The 24,473-nt window shown below is 33.6% G+C and overlaps 1 protein-coding gene and 1 pseudogene across 2 annotated transcripts; one reads left to right on the plus strand and one right to left on the minus strand.

The window, feature by feature from the left end:
• Positions 1–1,229: 1,229 nt before the first annotated feature.
• LOC119609617 (protein O-mannosyl-transferase Tmtc3) lies at positions 1,230–22,149 on the minus strand. Of its 2 annotated transcripts, none has more exons than XM_037964460.1 (3): positions 21,986–22,149; positions 7,718–10,073; positions 1,230–3,038 (listed from the first exon to the last, which is right to left on the minus strand). In XM_037964460.1, exons 2-3 carry the CDS (start codon positions 9,111–9,113, stop codon positions 1,249–1,251), a joined length of 3,186 nt encoding a protein of 1,061 aa, XP_037820388.1. In that variant the 5' UTR covers positions 9,114–10,073; positions 21,986–22,149; the 3' UTR covers positions 1,230–1,248. The 2 variants fall into 2 exon arrangements, with proteins under 2 accessions (XP_037820388.1, XP_037820389.1); XM_037964461.1 differs by lacking the exon at positions 21,986–22,149 and adding an exon at positions 16,964–17,095.
• Positions 17,352–24,473, plus strand: LOC119609613 (annotated as a pseudogene).

The following is a 24,473-nucleotide window of genomic DNA, read 5'->3' on the forward strand; positions in this document are numbered from 1 at the left end:
CAATGCCCTGGAATCCGGGTTCGGCATAAAAGAAACAGAATTACCTATAAATATGTTTAAAAATCAAATTATTATTAGGAAGATCTCTTTTCGGGTGCGGCTAGAATTAAGAATGGGAAGATGTTTAAAAATACTAGAAAAATAATAGGAGTCAAGGAACTCGATAGAGAGACCTCAATCTCTTTGTTGAAGAATCATTTCGATTCAAGTTGCTCAGGGATGTTAAAGATGATAATGAATTAACGGAGATTATAGAAATGGAACATTTGAGTAAAAATCATAGCGGATTACAGGCTGTCTATAAAGAATTGAGAACGGAAATATACAATCCTCACTTTAGATTAAGAATAACACAATTCATCGATAATTGTGAAGTCTGCAACATTAAAAAATATGATAGGAAACCACCGAAGATACCATTTAAGATAACTGAAACCCCTTTTAAGCCTCGAGAAATTGCGCACATACATATGTCCATGTGAAGGACAAAAATTAAAAATCTCACTCCCAGATTCAGACAAAAGCGTGGAGTGATAAACGCGATAGGAAAAGGACTAAAATACGTTACGGGGACAATGGATAGCAATGGCGAAAAGGAAATATTTAACAAGATCCAGGGACTTGAGAAGGATAGGTAGGACGCAATGATGACTTTAGATGAGATTTACTATTTGAGCACTGCAATGTCGGACAAGATTTCGAACATCACCAATCATATAAATAGGCAATAGAAAGTCGTTGAAGCTTACGTGAATAGGTTCAAGACATAAGTTCAAAACAAGATCCTTGACTTAGGAGGACGAAACTATGTTTTTGCAAAACATTTTTCGAATTAATAATGATGGGAATTTGTTAATGGACCATGTGAACGAAATCGAACATGTAATCTTCAATTCTAGATTGGGAATAAGTTAGCGGTGTTCTTAATTGCAATATCAGGCAATTAATTATATAAGAACTTCATTAGAAGTAAGATTGAAAATGCTGGAACAACCATTAGAACCATTCAGTGTAAAAGAAAAAATTAAAGTAAAAAGAACTTTTCTAACAAATTTACAGCCTTTTCTTTTCAATTAAAAGATTTAAATAAAAACTTAAATATTTAACACTTACCACACACACAGCCTTTTTACATATTTGATAGTACAGATTAGAATAATAAGTCTAATACGAAATAAATGTAGAGTTAGATAATTTGAAGAGATTTCAATCTACTTTTTACTGCTTTCTCCTTATTTAATATGAATGCTATGAATGATGAACTGTGGCTGGTGTTGCGGCGGCATTAGGTGATGGTATTGAAGAGGATGTTGTTTTAGTTGGTTTACGTTTGGGAAAATCTCCTTGTGTATGTGTTTGAGAGGTTTTAGTTGTTGTTGTTGTTGTGGATGATGATGATGATGTTTTTTTAGGCAATGGAAATTCTTTTGGATTGAAATCGACCAAGGCAAGTTGTTTCTCAGGTGATGTATCAGGTAACTTGTAAATTTTTTGCAAACGTTGTTCAACAATCTGTAAATGACGCAATATATAGTCCTCGCTTGGTGCCAAGTAATAAGCATAACGTAGACACAATTGAGCTCTGGCCAAATGTTTACGTTCCACATAGACCACACACAAATTGTGTAGTCCTTGTATATTATGAGGTTCGTATTTGAGTATTGAGCGATAACAGGATTCGGCAGCATCTAAATCTTTCATATGATTAATGTAGATATCGCCCAGTAGTATAAGTCCTTTGATATGATCTGAATGATGACGTATAAGCTGATTGAGAAATGGTACTGCATCTAGTGGACGATTAGCATCTGCCAACAGGAGAGCTAAATTAAAGAGAGCACTGCGAAAGTCGGGCTTTATATGTATGGCGCGTTTGAAATATTGTTCTGCTGCCTCAAAGTCTGATTCATCCATGGCTAGCATTCCCAGATTGAAGAATACCTTTTCATTGTCACCACTTTTAGCTAAAACTTTGTGCAGGCGTTCTCTTGATAATTGACGATCCTGTTGGCCTCCCATTTCTTGCAATAATATGGCTGAATTCAATAATGCCTGCTCATGTTCTGGATATAGATCCAATGCTTTATTAAAGTAAACATTCGCCTGGGCACTTTTGCCCTGTTCCAGGAATACCACTCCTAAATTGTAATAAATATCGGCATTTTCACTATCATAAAGCAAAGCTTTCTCGTACACCTCTTGAGCCTGGGCAGTGCGATTTAATTTCATGAGTATATCTCCACGATTTATATAGGCCTGTACATAATCCGCTCTCATGCTAATAGCCTGGCGATAAAGGAAATCTGCCTCCTCTAAACGGGTCTGGTTACGAGCTATTAAATTCGCCAGATTAATAAAAACATTTAGATGATTGGGAGCTATGCGCGCCTGATAGCTTTCACCAGGTTTTATGCGTGGAAACAAAGATTTCGCCTTTAAATATGCCTTCTCCGCTTCTGCATACATTTTAAGATTATTATAAGTTCTACCCACATTAATATGCGCCCCTATATCATCAGGTTGTATAATCACCGCTTGTCGAAAATAGGCCAAAGCTTCTTCAAAGCGTCCCTCATTTTCCAAGGCGTGACCCACATTATTGAATAGCTTAGCATTGCGATCATTAACATGAACTCCACTCATAAACAAAGTATACTCATTCTTCCAATCATTATTTCTTTTATAGCTTTTAATAGAATGTGACAGCAATACCAGCAACAAAGCAGTATTTAATAAATATTTCATATTCTTGCCACTCACTTCTCGAATTCTTTCGAAGCCATATGCAATAAGTAGACAAAAGCCCATTGAGGGCATATACAAAATACGTTCGGCCACTACGAAACCCACGGGAAAGAAAAGATTTGAGGCCGGCAAAAATGGTAAAACAATCCAAGCCAAACACATGATTAGCATACGTGAATGCTGAAGACTTTGACTAATGCAAGCTTTTACCACCAGAGCCGCTAATATGCCAAATGTTATTAATGTTGCTATGTTGCGTGTATCCATGAAACCTTCAATTACGGGAACAGTACCTAGAAAAGAGAATACATAAAATATTCGTTATAAAACTACTGTTTCTAGTTTGTTTGCATAAATTACTGCATAAACCTTTTTGTGTATTTAAATTTAATTTACAAAGTGGTCTTTAAAACCACAACTTTAAACTAAAAGTCCTTTGACATATTGCCTGGCATTTAGAGTGTAATTACTTTGTACTTAATAAAATTGTGTTTTTGTGTTTTATGTTAAACCTTATTTGTGTGTGTACCGGATTATTTACATAAAGCAGATAGACGGAAAACTTTAATTGATCAAAGTGCATTTTTTACTTCTACACTAAAGGAGTTTTGAAAAGGATATTAGTAAAACTATTATTAGGGTAAAGGAATGGTGGGCAAAACTGTGTTACAGTGTATTTCTGATAAGTGTTTTCCGTGTCGGGGAGTCTTGGGACGGTGACATTACCCTTACGGACCTTTATGCCAGAATTGTTGAGCAGAAAGGACAAGTATTGACTTGACTTGAACGTGGAAGGTCTTTTGGGCTTGCAGCGTAACTCGTTTGGTGTATCCAGCGCCACTAGGAAGGTGACATTGCTTTCCCACGAAGATATTTCTCTCAGTCAGACCGTAGAGAAAACCACTCTAACTTCGCAATTCTTGACGGTGCTCCTACGACTATAATGGAATGTGTTCTACTGAAATTTGTGAACTTATTTCCGCACTTGCTATAGATTAATCCCTACTCCTATTCTTCATCGTTCTGGTTATCCAAGTCAGCTAGATGTAAACCTAGTAGACGAGACACATCCCTCGGCTGGGTTAAAAGAGATTCAGGTTCCAGCTGAGTTCGATTTGCGCTGCAGTTAAAAAAACATTGTGTGGGCCTATGCGGACAGAGATCCGTCCTGCGTTCCCTTGTCAATCAATTATTTGCACCAGAATGGAGTTCAACGAACAACGACCAATGTTAAGTAAGGGAGACAGGAAAAGAGAAAGGACTGGAACTGAAAGCCTAGGAAGTCGGCCGAGTTCGTAAATTAATCCAGAGTTCTGTCCTGCGTTCCCACGATAATTAAAGTTTATCGAACAAAGACCAACGTTATGAGACCTTAAGGTCCATTGTGTTTTCCAGTCAAAAATAGAGAAGAAGGTAAAAAAGGATAGATATAATTAACAAGTCTTTATCCCAAGAAATAAAGAGATAGGAGAGAAAATCATCGTCCCCCTATAAAGCCCAGTCGAAGAAGTGACTAATGCCCTTGACAAAATCAATAAACTGCGAGGGTCAAGACCCGCAATATCCGCACTTTCGTCGTGGAACGTATTTCCTAGCCATTTCAGCCTGAGACTCTGTATATGCTCGATCGACTCCACTTCCTCCTCATCAATCCTACTATAATCCGGTGTATTACTGTCCCACTTACTGACAAAGGCCCTAACTGAGCAGTGCCCCGTTAGCATCCCTATGAGAATGCTTAGACTGCGTCTATCCAGCCCTATGAGTGCTTCTATATCAAGTTTTGGCCATAGGCCCTTTGATACATTGCAATCCAATCTACTATTCCAGGACTGGTTTATGATGTCACTGATTCTTTCGAAAATCCGCCTGTAATAGTGACAAATGGGTGGTTTTACCATCCTTTCTCTGTCATCTATATTAAGGCTCGAACCTAATCTAGCTAGTTCGTCCTCAACCTCATTACCATGCACATTACAGTGTCCCGGCACCCTACACAATTTAATGACAAACAGTCTCATTATGTCCCTAAGGGCGTTTCCACAATCTACAACCAGAAGCGAATGTACCATGTGACGAGCCAATGCTCTGAGAGCAGGTTGACTATCAACGTTAGATAAGGCAGACAGGAAGAAAGAAAGGACTGGAATAACACTGAAGGTCAAGGAAGTCGGCCTAGTTCGTAAATTAATCGGATTCAGTTACCGAAAGAAGTATGATAGGATATCAGAATCTTCACGGCTAATTCCCCTGATATTCAAGTAGATTTATTGGGTTACATTCCGCACTTCCTAGTTTGTCCAGCAAATCTTTCCAGTTCTTTTCTAGCTATTTTAGTCCGAGACTCTATATTCTAGAACAGTGAGAAATTATGAACTTAATAGTTTCTAGCATATCAACCTCTTTGCATAACCTGCAGAAGTACGGTATGGTATTGTCCCAGTTAAAAAAGCTTTAATTGAACAATAGCCCGTTATAAGCCATATCAGAAACCTTAGGATACATCTATCCAGTCGAATATCTATATTGGTTGCTTTTGCATCAAGTCTTGGCCATATGTCCTTTGTTACTTTACAAGCCATTTTTCTGTTCCAGGACTTGTTGATAGTGTACCGGAATATTTCAAAGATAATTCTGTAATAGTGAGAAATTAGTGGTTTTACCCTACTGCCGCCTTTTCGATTTAGGTCAAGCTTCAAACCTTGTCTAGCAAGTTATTCCGCTATTCCGCTCCTAATATCACTTAGAGTATTTCTACATTGAACGACTAAGAAAGAATGCACCGTATAAAAATCAATGCTCTATTAGACGACATATCGATATCATTCCGCAACGCTTTCAGGTCGCTTTCCAGATAGCTAGAATCTCCGCCTGAATTACATTCGTTAGGGAGTCTGAAGAATTTCTTTATATCCATCCCGCAACCTAAGCCAGTTTGTATCCCGGATCTATCAGTAAACACTGCATACCCCTGAAATAGTTTATCGGATCCGAGCCAATCCTTAATACAGAAACTCTATTATATGTGTTTCCCTAAAGACTAAAGCCATTATTACAAAAATTTGTTTTACTTCGTGACTTATGGGAAGCGATTAAGATTCACGTTATTGCTCCAATGAGTTAGAGGATCTTTCATGAATAAAGTTTTAAATCAGTTAGACTATTTTATTTTATCGTGTCACTGTTGAAAACAGATGACAGAACCTCGTACGAAGAAGAATAATAAACTTTATTATGAGGTTTTGCTTTAGATTGATTTGGCAAATCGGGTTCAAATAGGTCCCGTAAAATCAATCCTTATTACTAGAATATTAAGAAAAACCTTCTTCACGGGGTGAGTAAAATAACATTAAAATCCGACTTTATGCAATTGGCGTATGATCATACATTCCGTATTAAAATTCTATTACTACTGAGGAAATTCAATATATCCGTAGACAAACACTTAGGATTATATAAGAAAACTAAACTATATTGTTGTTCTTGTAACAGATTGGATAGGACTAGACGTTCTTTCCTGAGGAAAAAACTTCCGGTTGATGCAGCTGTTGCTGTGTTGACAATCTTTGGCCGATTAGGAATCGGTTCATTCCGGAGCGGAAATACATTTGGGAACGATGAAGGGGATAGTATCCTTTTATTACAAACATATGATTTATAAAGATCAAGGTATTTAGTTCTCAAAATTCTCCATTATGTCAAACTTCCAACTCAATTTACTCTTTTGCTGATGACAGCAATATCTGCCATTCATTTCAATTATAGGTCAAACCCTCTAGACAATGGGGCAGTGAGGCGCAATATGAATGAAATGCTCCATCACGATTTGATGGGGTCGTGTTAACAGAGTCGATTTTAGCCCTCAAAACTCAATAATCGCATGGCAGATAATGTTGGTCCATTTATATTTACATATATGTGGTGTAAATAGTAAGGAATCAGAAACTCAGTGCGATGCCGGTTATACTCGGCTTTTTGAAACGGTCTGATCAATCTGATCTTCTTACTTTTTACACCACTTACATATATCCGACCGAAAATGGAATATAACACTCATGTATGGGCCGGAGCTTGGAAGTCTATTTTGGACCTACTTGACCGCTTACAAGAGAGGGTGAAAGTAGAGTATCTAACTCTATTGATTGTATTTCACTGTTCTATAGATACTATAACGGAATATGTTCCTCTGATATTAGGGAACTCGTTCCCGATACCCGTATATTTTTACGCAGCACACAACTCTCATCAATAAAACACCCATTTATGGTCGATTGGCCGGTGGACTGCACAACACATTACAGGGAAAATTCATTCTTCAGCCGCTCTGTTAGTATATGGAACAAACTGAAGAAGTATTCGCCGCCACTTTCGATGTACAAGGGTTTAAATCAACTGTCCACAAACACTACTATGTACCTCTATCCTCCCTCCCACAAACTATTTTCCTAGTTCCAGCACAATACACTGCATGAAAAAAACACAGTGAGACTCCACCAGATCATTTCCACATTAGAAAAACAACTTTTCTCAAATGAAATCTGGACACAATGTAGTATTATTCTTGAAATTGAAACATTTTTGGAATTGTAGTTTATGTATCAACTTTTAATGGACTTATGTTTGATGAATCGAGGACACCTCCATAATTTATAAAATTTTAATAAACATTTATATACACAAAAACATTTACCTTAAGGTATAAGGCCAGGAATGCCTTATATAATTGAGCAAAAACAGTAATCTCCATTTTTTCCATAAACCAAAGAAAAAACTTGGTAGCGTCTTGGTCTATATAGATTTAGTTCAAACTTCAATTATTTCATTTATTTTTTGAAAATAAAAGGATATACGAATTCTTCGTAAGATAGTTTATTTAAAAAAAAGTTAAAAATGGATATTACTGCCTTTGCTTCTATACCTTTATGTTCTTAATTTATAGCTTTTAATTCACAATTGCATTTTTCTTACTCACCCATAGTCCAGTCGCAACATAAATCACAGGGAAATAAGAGTAGCCAAGAATTTAAATAAATTAAATAACTGTAGGTTAGTTGACGGGCCGGAGATTCAGCGGCAGATGCAGGATTATCGAAACGTGTAAATACCGGCAATTGAGAGCCCATAACATAGACTCGACCCACTAACAGGCAGACAGTGATGAAAATTAAAAATCCTAAACGTTTCAATAGAGACGATGACCATTGTATAGGAGTTGTAAATCTACTGGTAGCAGAAGTTTTCAACGTTAATAATCCCGACGATGATGGTGATGATGCACCCACGACAGACGAAGTAGCACTGGCTTGTAATAGTTTTGAGATGGCTGCTTTATTTGTTGGTGACGGTGTTTGATTTGACGATGCTGGTCTTTCTTCGAAGAGATTTAACAGTGTATACCACAATTGCAAAGGATGTATAGTTTGCACCACGAACAGTTCGTAGGTTACACAAATGCCAGCGATAGTTATGCCTTGTTCTTTGCACAGCATCGATGCTAATAAACACAAACTAAAGTTGATGCACAATTGAAACCATTGCGTTTTAAGTTTTTGGGATTTTTTTGCAGCATTCAAGCTGCTACTAACAGCTCGAGAGTAGGCCAGAAATGCACCGAGAAAGAAGAGTGATGACAATAATTCAGCACGTCCTACAACTCCCGTAACAGCTTCTGTGTGTATGGGATGCACTGCAAACAGTAGAGTGCTGAAGAATGAGCATTTTACAGCCAAACTTTCGCGTTGAGTACACTGCAGTACCAGAAGGCGACTGACACGTTTCCATAGCAGACAGACTGCAAGATGCAGCACAACATTAATGGCATGATAACCATATGATTCCAATTCATGCAGCCAGTAATTAAAACGAAACGTGAGCACAGTCAGGGGACGATATGATTTGTGAGAGTGTTCTTTGCGCATCGGCGTTCCCCAAAAGTCATTGAGAAATATGTTTTTTAGCGGAGTCGTTGGTCTCAAATCCTTGTTATCTCGTATGGCGCTGATATCATCAAAGACTAGACCGCATTGTGTTGAATTGTAATAGGACAACAAACACAGGCAAAAGATGGAAAGTAATTGAAAGAGATTTGTCGATGTAAATGAAAAGTTGGCCAAGGAAGAGGGTGTGAAATGTTTCAACGTGTTTGAGGTTTTAAAGTTGTTCGAGGTGCTGTTGGCCGAAGAGACGTTAGGGACAGAATTTGAGGCAGAAACGGTTGTTGTAGAAGAGTATGAAGTGTTAATTTCACGAGCTGTAGTAAAGGACGTTGCATTACTGCTGCTGCCGCCTGTGGCGCTATTGCCATTGCTACTGCTATTTTGGCCATTGTTATTGTTTATACCATTTGTATGTATAACTGAAGCCGTCATATTGTAGGATACAGATTTTTCCTGTAGTTTTTTTTTCCGAGCTTCTTTTTTGGCTTTTTTATATTCTGGTTTTTTTAGTTTTCGTAAATGTTTGTTACTTTTTCGTGTTTATGTCTTATTACTTTGCATTAATATTGAACTTTTGACATGATTACTATTTCTTTCCCACGTACACGCCTTGCCGGTAATCGTTCGTTAGCAAAATTATTTTTTGGCCAAATTTCAAGTTTATTTTATTCTTCTGCTGTTATTGTAGGTTATTTAAAATTTTTAATTTATACAATTTTCTATATTGACCTTCAAAACTAAAGATAAGTTTTTCACTTTTTTTTAACTTTCTTTAAGCGGTTCCTTTCTTCTGCTGGTATGTGTTTTAAGTTGTTTTTCTTTTCAGAGCTGCTTAAATTTGGAAGTGAAACCTTTTGCTTGTTATATTTTTTAACAATTATTTAATGAGGCTTTAAGTTTGAGATCTTTTGCTTAGTTATGTTTTAAAAAAAATTGAGTTGCTTGAGATTTACGTGTTGTTTTAATCAGGTATTTTAAATACGTTTTTTTTTCTATTCGTTTTTATTAATTTATGTTGTTTAATAAAGATGGAATGTTTAGCTTTTTAGTTTTATCCTGAGAGATGTTTTATATTTTCATTTTAATTTTATATTTATGTTTAGCAAGTCCTTTAGAAGGAGTTTGTTCAGGTTTTCAAATGTTACAGGTTTTTATTGATACAAATGTTCGTATATAACTGTTTCTAAAGCCTTTCGAGTTTTTATTAATATTTCTATTTAATTGTTTATTGCATTATTTTCTTGTTGTTGCTGTTGTGTAGAGAGAGGTCTGTCCTTATAAATGCATTTATTTGTTATGATAATTTGATTACATAACTATTAGCTTGAATTTTTTAAAACTAAAATTGTTTTATTTAAATGCATATTTTCGATCTGGATATTCCGTAGATATCTAAAAAGAAGGAAGGAAAATAAGTTTAAATTAAATAATTTTATAATATAGAATGAATGGCGAGTAATAAACTAGTCACAGGATATTCAAGTGGTAGACAAGTTCATAGACTATTCATACACTAGCCAATAAATCAAACAATTAATGGGTCAGACAATAACATAACCAACCAACATAACAATATTTAATAGACTAATCCTTGGACGTATAAATAGACAAGTCGACAACTAGTCCATAATACAGTCAATATACAAGCCCGTAGACTACTCAATAGACTAGTAAATGGATAAGTTCATAGGCTGAGCTATGGACTAAACTATACACTAAACTATATACTAAACTATAGATTAGACTTAGACTAGACTATAGCATAAGACTAGACTATAGACCTAGACTATAGACATACTATAACCTTGACTATAAGGCTAGAATATAGACTAGACATAGCTATATATAGACTAGACTAGAGGCAGACTAATATACTAGACTATAGACTAGACTATAGACTAGATATAGACTGACTCTAGACTAGACTTTAGACTAGACTCTATACTAGACTATAGACTATACTAAGACTAGACTATAAGACTAGAACTATAGACGAGACTATAGACTAGACTATATCTAGACTAGACTAGACTGACTAGACTAGACTAGAACTATAGACTATACTATACTAGACTATAGACTAGCTAGACCTATAGACTAGACTAACATAGACTAGACTAGACATAAGACTAGACTAAAGACTAGACTATAACTAGACTATAGACTAGACTATAGACTAGACTATAGACTAGACTATAGACTAGACTATAGACTAGACTATAGACTAGACTATAGACTAGACTATAGACTAGACTATAGACTAGACTATAGACTAGACTATAGACTAGACTATAGACTAGACTATAGACTAGACTATAGACTAGACTATAGACTAGACTATAGACTAGACTATAGACTAGACTATAGACTAGACTATAGACTAGACTATAGACTAGACTATAGACTAGACTATAGACTAGACTATAGACTAGACTATAGACTAGACTATAGACTAGACTATAGACTAGACTATAGACTAGACTATAGACTAGACTATAGACTAGACTATAGACTAGACTATAGACTAGACTATAGACTAGACTATAGACTAGACTATAGACTAGACTATAGACTAGACTATAGACTAGACTATAGACTAGACTATAGACTAGACTATAGACTAGACTATAGACTCGACTATAGACTCGACTATAGACTAGACTATAGACTAGACTATAGACTAGACTATAGACTAGACTAGACTATAGACTAGACTATAGACTAGACTATAGACTAGACTATAGACTCGACTATAGACTCGACTATAGACTAGACTATAGACTAGACTATAGACTAGACTATAGACTCGACTATAGACTCGACTATAGACTAGACTATAGACTAGACTATAGACTAGACTATAGACTAGACTATAGACTATACTATAGACTAGACTATAGACTAGACTATAGACTAGACTATAGACTAGACTATAGACTATACTATAGACTAGACTATAGACTAGACTATAGACTAGACTATAGACTAGACTATAGACTAGACTATAGACTAGACTATAGACTAGACTATAGACTAGACTATAGACTAGACTATAGACTAGACTATAGACTAGACTATAGACTAGACTATAGACTAGACTATAGACTAGACTATAGACTCGACTATAGACTCGACTATAGACTCGACTATAGACTAGACTATAGACTAGACTATAGACTAGACTATAGACTAGACTATAGACTCGACTATAGACTCGACTATAGACTCGACTATAGACTAGACTATAGACTAGACTATAGACTAGACTAGACTATAGACTAGACTATAGACTATACTATAGACTAGACTATAGACTAGACTATAGACTAGACTATAGACTAGACTATAGACTATACTATAGACTAGACTATAGACTAGACTATAGACTAGACTATAGACTAGACTATAGACTAGACTATAGACTAGACTATAGACTAGACTATAGACTAGACTATAGACTAGACTATAGACTAGACTATAGACTAGACTATAGACTAGACTATAGACTAGACTATAGACTAGACTGTAGACTAGACTATAGACTAGACTATAGACTAGACTATAGACTAGACTATAGACTAGACTATAGACTAGACTGTAGACTAGACTATAGACTAGACTATAGACTAGACTATAGACTAGACTATAGACTAGACTATAGACTAGACTATAGACTAGACTATAGACTAGACTATAGACTAGACTATAGACTAGACTATAGACTAACTATAGACTAGACTATAGACTAGACTATAGACTAGACTATAGACTAGACTATAGACTAGACTATAGACTAGACTATAGACTAGACTATAGACTAGACTATAGACTAGACTATAGACTAGACTATAGACTAGACTATAGACTAGACTATAGACTAGACTATAGACTAGACTATAGACTAGACTATAGACTAGACTATAGACTAGACTATAGACTAGACTATAGACTAGACTATAGACTAGACTATAGACTAGACTATAGACTAGACTATAGACTAGACTATAGACTAGACTATAGACTAGACTATAGACTAGACTATAGACTAGACTATAGACTAGACTATAGACTAGACTATAGACTAGACTATAGACTAGACTATAGACTAGACTATAGACTAGACTATAGACTAGACTATAGACTAGACTATAGACTAGACTATAGACTAGACTATAGACTAGACTATAGACTAGACTATAGACTAGACTATAGACTAGACTATAGACTAGACTATAGACTAGACTATAGACTAGACTATAGACTAGACTATAGACTAGACTATAGACTAGACTATAGACTAGACTATAGACTCGACTATAGACTCGACTATAGACTAGACTATAGACTAGACTATAGACTAGACTATAGACTAGACTATAGACTAGACTATAGACTAGACTATAGACTAGACTAGACTAGACTCGACTATAGACTCGACTATAGACTAGACTATAGACTAGACTATAGACTAGACTATAGACTCGACTATAGACTCGACTATAGACTAGACTATAGACTAGACTATAGACTAGACTATAGACTAGACTATAGACTATACTATAGACTAGACTATAGACTAGACTATAGACTAGACTATAGACTAGACTATAGACTATACTATAGACTAGACTATAGACTAGACTATAGACTAGACTATAGACTAGACTATAGACTAGACTATAGACTAGACTATAGACTAGACTATAGACTAGACTATAGACTAGACTATAGACTAGACTATAGACTAGACTATAGACTAGACTATAGACTAGACTATAGACTAGACTATAGACTCGACTATAGACTCGACTATAGACTCGACTATAGACTAGACTATAGACTAGACTATAGACTAGACTATAGACTCGACTATAGACTCGACTATAGACTCGACTATAGACTAGACTATAGACTAGACTATAGACTAGACTATAGACTAGACTATAGACTATACTATAGACTAGACTATAGACTAGACTATAGACTAGACTATAGACTAGACTATAGACTATACTATAGACTAGACTATAGACTAGACTATAGACTAGACTATAGACTAGACTATAGACTAGACTATAGACTAGACTATAGACTAGACTATAGACTAGACTATAGACTAGACTATAGACTAGACTATAGACTAGACTATAGACTAGACTATAGACTAGACTATAGACTAGACTGTAGACTAGACTATAGACTAGACTATAGACTAGACTATAGACTAGACTATAGACTAGACTATAGACTAGACTGTAGACTAGACTATAGACTAGACTATAGACTAGACTATAGACTAGACTATAGACTAGACTATAGACTAGACTATAGACTAGACTATAGACTAGACTATAGACTAGACTATAGACTAGACTATAGACTAACTATAGACTAGACTATAGACTAGACTATAGACTAGACTATAGACTAGACTATAGACTAGACTATAGACTAGACTATAGACTAGACTATAGACTAGACTATAGACTAGACTATAGACTAGACTATAGACTAGACTATAGACTAGACTATAGACTAGACTATAGACTAGACTATAGACTAGACTATAGACTAGACTATAGACTAGACTATAGACTAGACTAGACTAGACTATAGACTAGACTATAGACTAGACTAAGACTAGACTATAGACTAGACTATAGACTAGACTATAGACTAGACTATAGACTAGACTATAGACTAGACTATAGACTAGACTATAGACTCGACTATAGACTAGACTATAGACTAGACTATAGACTAGACTATAGACTAGACTATAGACTAGACTAGACTAGACTAGACTAGGACTATAGACTAGACTATAGACTAGACTATAGACTAGACTATAGACTAGACTATAGACTAGACTATAGACTAGACTATAGACTAGACTATAGACTAGACTATAGACTAGACTATAGACTAGACTATAGACTAGACTATAGACTAGACTATAGAACTAGACTATAGACTAGACTATAGGACTAGACTATAGACTAGAACTATAGACTAGACTATAGACTAGACTATAGACTAGACTATAGACTAGACTATAGACTAGACTATAGACTAGACTATAGACTAGACTATAGACTAGACTATAGACTAGACTATAGACTAGACTATAGACTAGACTATAGACTAGACTATAGACTAGACTATAGACTAGACTATAGACTAGACTATAGACTAGACTATAGACTAGACTATAGACTAGACTATAGACTAGACTATAGACTAGACTATAGACTAGACTATAGACTAGACTATAGACTAGACTATAGACTAGACTATAGACTAGACTATAGACTAGACTATAGACTAGACTATAGACTAGACTATAGACTAGACTATAGACTAGACTATAGACTAGACTATAGACTAGACTATAGACTAGACTATAGACTAGACTATAGACTAGACTATAGAGACTATAGACTCGACTATAGACTAGACTATAGACTAGACTATAGACTCGACTATAGACTAGACTATAGACTCGACTATAGACTCGACTATAGACTAGACTATAGACTAGACTATAGACTAGACTATAGACTAGACTATAGACTAGACTATAGACTAGACTATAGACTAGACTATAGACTAGACTATAGACTAGACTATAGACTAGACTATAGACTAGACTATAGACTAGACTATAGACTAGACTATAGACTAGACTATAGACTAGACTATAGACTAGACTATAGACTAGACTATAGACTAGACTATAGACTAGACTATAGACTAGACTATAGACTAGACTATAGACTAGACTATAGACTAGACTATAGACTAGACTATAGACTAGACTATAGACTAGACTATAGACTAGACTATAGACTAGGACTATAGACTAGACTATAGACTAGACTATAGACACTATAGACTAGACTATAGACTAGACTATAGACTAGACTATAGACTAGACTATAGACTAGACTATAGACTAGACTATAGACTAGACTATAGACTAGACTATAGACTAGACTATAGACTAGACTATAGACTAGACTATAGACTAGACTATAGACTAGACTATAGACTAGACGATAGACTAGACTATAGACTAGACTATAGACTAGACTATAGACTAGACTATAGACTAGACTATAGACTAGACTATAGACTAGACTATAGACTAGACTATAGACTAGGACTATAGACTAGACTATAGACTAGACTATAGACTAGACTATAGACTAGACTATAGACTAGACTATAGACTAGACTATAGACTAGACTATAGACTAGACTATAGACTAGACTATAGACTAGACTATAGACTAGACTATAGACTAGACTATAGACTAGACTATAGACTAGACTATAGACTAGACTATAGACTAGACTATAGACTAGACTATAGACTAGACTATAGACTAGACTATAGACTAGACTATAGACTAGACTATAGACTAGACTAGACTAGATTATAGACTGGTTTTCATAAGGAAGAGGAGTAAGAGTTGAAGAATCGTCTACTTGTCTTTGCACCGTATTATGACATTTTCGCTTAAAATTCCAAGGATGCAAAATTCTTTGAAGTTTTTAGAAATATAATCTGATATAAGGCTAAACTGTTTTAGTGTCTTCAGACATTGTAATAGGTTTTATATAGATAACTCTTGATACCACCTTCTATTTTTACAACTTCGTTTCTGGCTAAGGAACTTTCCAATTTTAAAGCTTAAAAGCTTGTTATTAAAAAAAGTCTTTTAAATGAAATGTTTTAAATGCAGGGCGTGGCAGTTAGGATATTTCTATATTTTTTATTATTTTTATAAAACCAACAAATTTGTGGAATGTTTTTGTTTTTTAATTCTTATTTTTCTAACAGCAACAACGAAAACTTTAAGCAAATATTTAACAGATTTAAATAATTTTACTTTAAATGTTTTTTACACTATTTAACTCATTTATAAAGCATCTTTAGTAGACAGTAAGTAATAGCATTAAATCCAACAGTAAAACTATTTTTAAATATAACAATAACAAAAAAGGTCAAATTCCAGACATTTTACAAAAAGTTTTTAGCAGAAAGAAAAACACAATACATTTTTCTAAAGTAATAAAGTAAAGCCCTACAAATGAAATCAATAACTTTATTTACCCAAAAATAAAACGAGTTATTTACTAAATTTAAAACTATATACACAACAATATACTAGAAAATATTTCACAAAAAAACTGCAATGTAATAATTTTTAATAAAAAATTATATACTAAATAAAAAGAACAACAAATAACTAATAAAATTAAAAAGAAAAACTTACTTTTATAGTATAATTTTTTAGACCACTGAATTTTCAACACTTTTGAGGAATATTATGAAATGCAACAAAGTAAATAGGGAAACAAACTCCAACTGAATTTTGCATTTAAAAAATATACGCAAACACTTACTGGCTGCTTGGTACTTTCAAAGCACTAGTAGACATTGCAGTTAGTAAATGTTGTATAAATGTAATAATGACAACAGCAACAACAACAACAACAAATACAGCAGCGACAACAACATACACTACATACAAATGACTGGATAGATGGATGGATGGTTGGCTGTTTGGTTGGTTGGGGTATGTGTCCATAGTCATACACACATAACAGCATATAAAGACGCATATGTACATCTAGGTATGTAAGGAAGGGCAAAGGATTAAAATGGAAATGGTATTGTTATATCTGTATACCATCAACCGGGAAAATCTATGTAATATTACTAAAAGAAAAGAAAGAAAGAAAAAAAGAGGCCTCCTGCTTCTTTCTTCCATCAGAACCACCAAAATGAAAACAAACAAAACAAAAGAAAGCCAGCAAAATAAAACCGAGAAATGAAAATGAAAAATAAAAGGAACAAAATATAGAAATTACTGTACAGTTTTGATTTCCTAATGTATGATGATGACTGACTGACTAACTCTACAAAATGCAAGAATTTACTGCTGAAGCATGCAGCTAAAGGACTTCAAGGAGTTGAGTGTTGAGTATCAGCAGAAAAATATTGAAAAATACAAAGTATTACAAACAAATAAAGAAAAAAGAAAAGGGAGTAGCCCTCCAAGGAGAATAAAGGTTATACATGCTCGTCAAACAAATCATGTAAAGTTTCATTTGTTTTTTTTTTTTGCTTGCATTCACAATTGAGAGTTGTAATATTTACAACAACAAATTTAAACAAAACTATATAAATTGTATATACATTGTATCCTCAAAAATAAAAAAATGAAAAAAAAAATTGTAAAATAAAAGTTGTGTTGTGGTCGTTAACCTCGACATTTACCAAGCCAGGACATACACGACACATAAACGAACTAACAAAAAGGAAGATAAAAAAGCAAAAAGAGTGCAAAAAGGAGTGCAGCCAGTATTATTATGGTGGATATGCAACATTGTTGCGCTCAATGTCATCGATTTTACTGTTTTGGTTACATCAACCACATGTTAGATCCGACTACTCGTTGAGTGTAGTATGTGTAGTTGAGGCAAATGACATGATAATCCCATACATATGGCAGGAATGTTGTACATAAAACTGCAACGTTGCAATAAAAACAAAACAAAAATGCAGCAAAAAAAAAAAAAAGGAAAAGAGAGAGTGAAAAATATTTAACATTGAGCAACATTGTTGCAATTCTCAGCATTTTGTTTCTTCCTGTTTGTTTTTCTTTTTTTGTCGTTTTTTATTACTGTGCGGCAATTTCTCTTGTTTAATGGTATTTAGGAATTTACAACAAAGTTTGAGTAAGTGAGACGGAAGTCAGTTAGAGTTACTGTATGCCAAAATAACACATTTGGGAGGATAACAGAAAACTGCATTGCTGTGCTTGCATTAGATATTTTATATAGACCTAGACAAGTCTGTAATTTTGACTATAGTTCGCAATATTTTCTACACGATAGTCTAGTCTCGAGTCTGCCTTATAATTAGAGTGTAGTCCTATCTAAAATCTGGACCATAGTCAGCACTACTGTCTAGTCTAAAGTCTGGACTATAGTCTGGTCTACATTCTAGACTATAGTCTAATATTTTGTAAGTACTATAGTCTAGTGCATTGTCTAGACTATAGCCTTGTCTATAGTCTGTACTATAGTCATGTCTAGTCTTGTCTGGACTATAGTCGTTGGTAAAGTCTGGACTATAGTCCAGTCTATATTCTGGATTATAGTCTAGTCTATAGTCTGAACTATTGTCTAGAATATAGTCCAATCCATAGTCTGAACCATTGTCCAGACTATAGTCTAGTCTATAGTCTGGACTATATGGTAGTCTATAGACTGGACTATATTTTAGTCTATAGTCTGAATCAGTGTAGTTTATAGTCCAGTCTTAGTCTGGACTATTGTCTAGTCTTAGTCTGGACTATAGTCTAGTCTATAGCCTGGACTACATCCTAGGCTATAGTCTAGCATATAGTCAAGTCGATAATTCAGACCATAGAGTAGACTATTGTCCAGTCTATAGACTAGACTAGACTATAGTCCATACTGTAGAATAGACTATAGTCCATACTGTAGAATAGACTATAGTCCATACTATAGACTAGACTATTTTGCAGACTATAGACAGACTATAGACTAGACTATAGTCCAGACTATAGTTCAGACTATAGACAGACTATAGACTAGACTATAGTCCAGAATATAGTCCAGACTATAGTCCAGACTATAGTCCAGACTATAGTCCAGACTATAGACAGACTATAAACTAGACTATAGTCCAGACTTGGACTAGACTATAGAATTTACTATAGTCCAGACTATAGACTAGGCAGACTATAGTCCAGACTATAGACTAGACTAATCTATAGACAAGACTAGACTAGACTATAGTCTATAGTCTATAGACTAGACTGTAGTCCAGAATATAGACTATACTAAAGTCCACACTCTTCCAGACTATAGACTAGACTATAGTCCAGTCTATAGACTAGACTATAATCCAGACTATAGAAAAGACTATAGTTCAGACAATAGACCATAGTCCAGACAATAGTTTAGACTATAGACTCGACTATAATCCATACTATAGACATGAGGGTAGTCCATTATATAGACAAGACTATATTCTAGACTAAACTATATTCTAGACCTATACTATAGACTAGAGTATAGTTCAGTCTATAGACTAGACTATAGTCCAGACTGGATTATAATCTAGCATATAGTCAAGTCGATAGTCTGGACTATAGTCTAGTCTATAGACTGAACTATACTCTAGTCTATAGTATAGGTCTAGAATATAGTTTAGTCTAGAATATAGTCTTGTCTATATAATGGACTACCCTCATGTCTATAGTATGGATTATAGTCGAGTCTATAGTCTAAACTATTGTCTGGACTATGGTCTATTGTCTGAACTATAGTCTTTTCTATAGTCTGGATTATAGTCTAGTCTATAGACTGGACTATAGTCTAGTCTATAGACTGGACTATAGTCTAGTCTATAGTCTGGAAGAGTGTGGACTTTAGTATAGTCTATATTCTGGACTACAGTCTAGTCTATAGACTATAGACTATAGTCTAGTCTAGTCTTGTCTATAGATTAGTCTAGTCTATAGTCTGGACTATAGTCTGCCTAGTCTATAGTCTGGACTATAGTAAAGTCTATAGTCTAGTCCAAGTCTGGACTATAGTCTAGTTTATAGTCTGTCTATAGTCTGGACTATAGTCTGGACTATAGTCTGGACTATAGTCTTGACTATAGTCTAGTCTATAGTCTGTCTAAAGTCTGCAAAATAGTCTAGTCTATAGTATGGACTATAGTCTATTCTACAGTATGGACTATAGCCTATTCTACAGTATGGACTATAGTCTAGTCTAGTCTATAGACTGGACAATAGTCTACTCTATGGTCTAGATTATAGTCTAGTCTATAGTCTGGGCTATAGTCTAGACTATAGTCTAGTCTGTCGTCTGGACTATAGCCTAATCTATTGTCTTCAATATAGCCTAGTCTGTAGTCGCGACTTTAACCTATTCTATAATATAGTCTACTATCTGGTCTTTAATATAGTCTACTCCATAAAAATAATATGGTCTATATAAACTTTTAAGGCCTTCTAACAGTATATTCTTAAATATTGTTAAACATTTATATGCAACAAGTGCCATTAGTTGAGCATTATTTTTATATATAACACACCAATCTCATTCTTAAATCATAAACATAAATTATTCCCAACAACCCAGTAATTTATTAGGAAAAATTAATATTGGTAACTCTTTCTCTGATTCCTACTGCAGTTGGTTGTTGTTACATTACATTTTACTTCAACTTTCACTTGTACATTTGTTATTTGCAGACACGCTGTAAACATGTCAAATTAACATTGTTGCAAAAACATTAACAACAAAATATCACAGAAAACCATGCACCCACTCTCTCTCTCTATCACTTCTCAAGCATATAAACAAACTATTAACAATACTCTTACATTGAGTTAATAATAGTTTATAAAGCTAATATTTTCATCATATTCCTCGACCACAGAGAGTAAGAGAATAAAAGTGCGCATGTCAGTGATAAAATATTTTATGGAATTTACGTGTGATGTTGGTGTGACGTAGTTGTTGTTACCGGCAGGGAATAAACCCACTTAGTACAACAATGTTGTGACAATAATAGCAACAACAACGCAAAGCTACATAGTTGCCGAACAGTTGTTTTGTAAAATTACTTTGACCGAGATTTCCTGCTCTTCTCTGTACAAATCACATTATAATAAACCTCCTAGTATGCTCTCACGTTGTAATACTCTTTTGTATGTACTTTCTAAGGACTTGGGGAAAAACAACTCCACTGAAACTAAAACGATAACAACAAAAACGAAAAAATAAAGTAAAAAAAAAAACCTGCACAAAGTAAAGAAAATTCCTACGTTGCTACTTTTTGCTAAATCTATAGGAATTACATACAAAGCAAAGAACAGAAAAAATATTTTAATATTTGCAAATGAGTTGACATTTTTTGGGGCTTTTTCCATCACTGAACCCCTCCTCAAATTGCAAAAACCTTAAAAATTGTGTCAATATTTTATTACAAAACTTTAAAGAAATTAACTTTATTACAAAACTTGCTTGATTTCCATTTTTTTTATCTTCTAAAATTGCAAAACATTTCTGCTTAGATTACAATGTGTATACATTTTATTTGCTGACTTTATCAATTTTACATGATACACAAACACACATTTCCATTTACTTGATTGCACACACAAAGTAAGAAAAATTACAATGTTGCAAAAGTATCACAAATTGCACATTTTCTAATTAAAATTTATGTAAAATGTACTCACTATTTTTCTTATAAATAATCTGCACACATTTTTACATTAGAATGATTTATTTTTTTGTTTAATTTGTAACTAAATAATAAATACACTGTATTTTATTGTTGAACCAGAGCAATACTTCCAACACTTTTTCTACGTTCTTATATAGTTTTTTTGTGATTTTATTTCTTGTTTTGACTTTTTACTTTGTTGTAGCAAATTGTTTGTTGTTGTAATGTGTACAAGCGCGCGAGAAATGTCATTACTTTCTTGGCATTTTTTGCATTACGTTTTAAGCTGTCATTTTTAGAAATAGGAAGAAAAGAGATTAAACAAGAAAAAAAGCTCTTTTTTGAAAGTTTAACTGTTTTACGGCATTGCCAGGTGTGTATTATTTACATTACAGCATATTAAGGGAATTTTATTATTTATTTTAATAAAAACAAGAAATTTAAAAATACACAGTCCAATGTATACTTTTCTGAGCTGTATCTGGCATTAGAATTCGTTAATGACATAACGATTTTTAAATTATCGTGTCATACGCAGCATTATAATCTTAAGATGACCGATAACGAATTGCGATCATTTTCATACTCGTCGAAGAGCTGTAAAGTGTTGTATTTGACACATTTCCCAAAAAAAAAATTTATTAACCCTTTCCGTGGTTTTGTCGAATATATTCGACATTACAATAGACTCTGTTTTAAGCATTTTTTTTGTATAATATTTAACTTTAGTTTTAATTTTTTTCTTTTAGATGAAAATTAAGATTTTATTATATTTATAATTGAGATTTTGAAAGATCTTCCGTATTTGAAAAGTATTTAAAAATGAGATTTTAAGAAATTATCACTTATGACTACTTTTTAAAAAGTGCTTTTTAACAACGTTTAAAAAACAGCTTCATTTAATGGCCAAAAAATTTGTATTTTAGGAGAACGGACTATGCAGATTTAAATTGTATTGTATTTTACAAAAAAAATATATTCGACATTACAATAGACTCTGTTTTTAAGCATTTTTTGGGTATAATATTTAACTTTAGTTTTAATTTTTTTCTTTTAGATGAAAATGAAGACTTTATTATATTTATAATTGAGATTTTGAAAGATCTTCCGTATTTGAAAAGTATTTAAAAATGAGATTTTAAGAAATTATCACTTATGACTACTTTTTAAAAAGTGCTTTTTAACAACGTTTAAAAAAAAGCTTCATTTAATGGCCAAAAAATTTGTATTTTAGGAGAACGGACTATGCAGATTTTAATTGTATTGTATTGAAAGAAGTTTAAGAAGACATTTTACAAAAAAAAAAAAAATCATAAAAAATATTTGTGGTACTTTTTGGAGACTGTTTTTCGAATGTCGAATATATTCGACATTTAACTTTGACCTTCTATAACTCATTAGGGAAAACTCAAATTCAAAAATATTATTTTTCCCGGATTCAGCATACTCAAATTATCTTTAATACAAGTTTTCAAGTTTTTTTCTAGACATAAATTATTTTTGACCCTGAAAGGGTTAAATTTATATTGAAGATTTATGACATGATGTAATAAGTAAGGTGAGAGCGTTTGGGCAACAACCACAACAAACACAATATTTTTTTGTTGTTTTCAGTATGGGTTTTGTCAAAATGAAATTGAAAAATAAAATAATAAATATTGGAAAGAAAATTTTTTGCGTATTTCACAATATTACCTATAAAACCGTCGTTACATTTAAATTGTATTCGCAGCAGGACAACGTCTTATTGCTGGTTCATCTGAATTTCTTCATTTGGAACCCTTTATTAGCATTTTCATTCATAATTTTTGGTTTGAAATTTTTTCGTTAGAAAACACAAATTTAATTTTTATGTTAGAATAAAAATAAATAAATTATTTTTGACATAACCCAAGCACTTTTTAAATAAACAAATAAAAACCAGCTGCCTTGACGATTTCACCTTACTTAGTGCATCCTGATTTATGATTTCTAGATTTATATATGAATTCATTCATTTGAAGTTCTGTTTCAAAATCAAAATATTCCTTCATTATTCTTTGATTCCTTCTCCATTTGAATTTATCAAAAATAAACTGAATTATTTCAAAGCTATTTTTTTAAGTCATTCAATTGTAACAAAAAATATATTTCCAACATGGTAAGATATTCAAATAACAATAAACCATCTAAAGAATTTAAAATTCATCAATTTTTCAATTTTACAGCCTTTAGAAGCGGTAATACGACGCAATGCTGAAAATACGGAACGTATAATGAAAAATGCCTTGGGTTATGTGGTCTGTAATAATAACTATGGTACATAGCTATATCTTCCTATGACAATACCGTATCGGTGGGCATTATAAAGTTAATTTGTAAAATGTTGGTATCGGCCGCTAGAAGTGCAGTACGTGATATTGACAGTACAAAACGATTTGAAATTTTTACGCATAGCCACCAGAAAATTTGAATATTTAGTAGCACCAGAAAAGGAATTTACTATAGTGGTGGTACAATGA

This window comes from Lucilia sericata, unplaced genomic scaffold (assembly GCF_015586225.1).
Source record: "Lucilia sericata isolate MDLA Ls3-8-SP2 unplaced genomic scaffold, ASM1558622v1 Contig001019F_arrow, whole genome shotgun sequence".
In the NCBI taxonomy this organism is placed as follows: Eukaryota; Metazoa; Arthropoda; class Insecta; order Diptera; family Calliphoridae; genus Lucilia; species Lucilia sericata.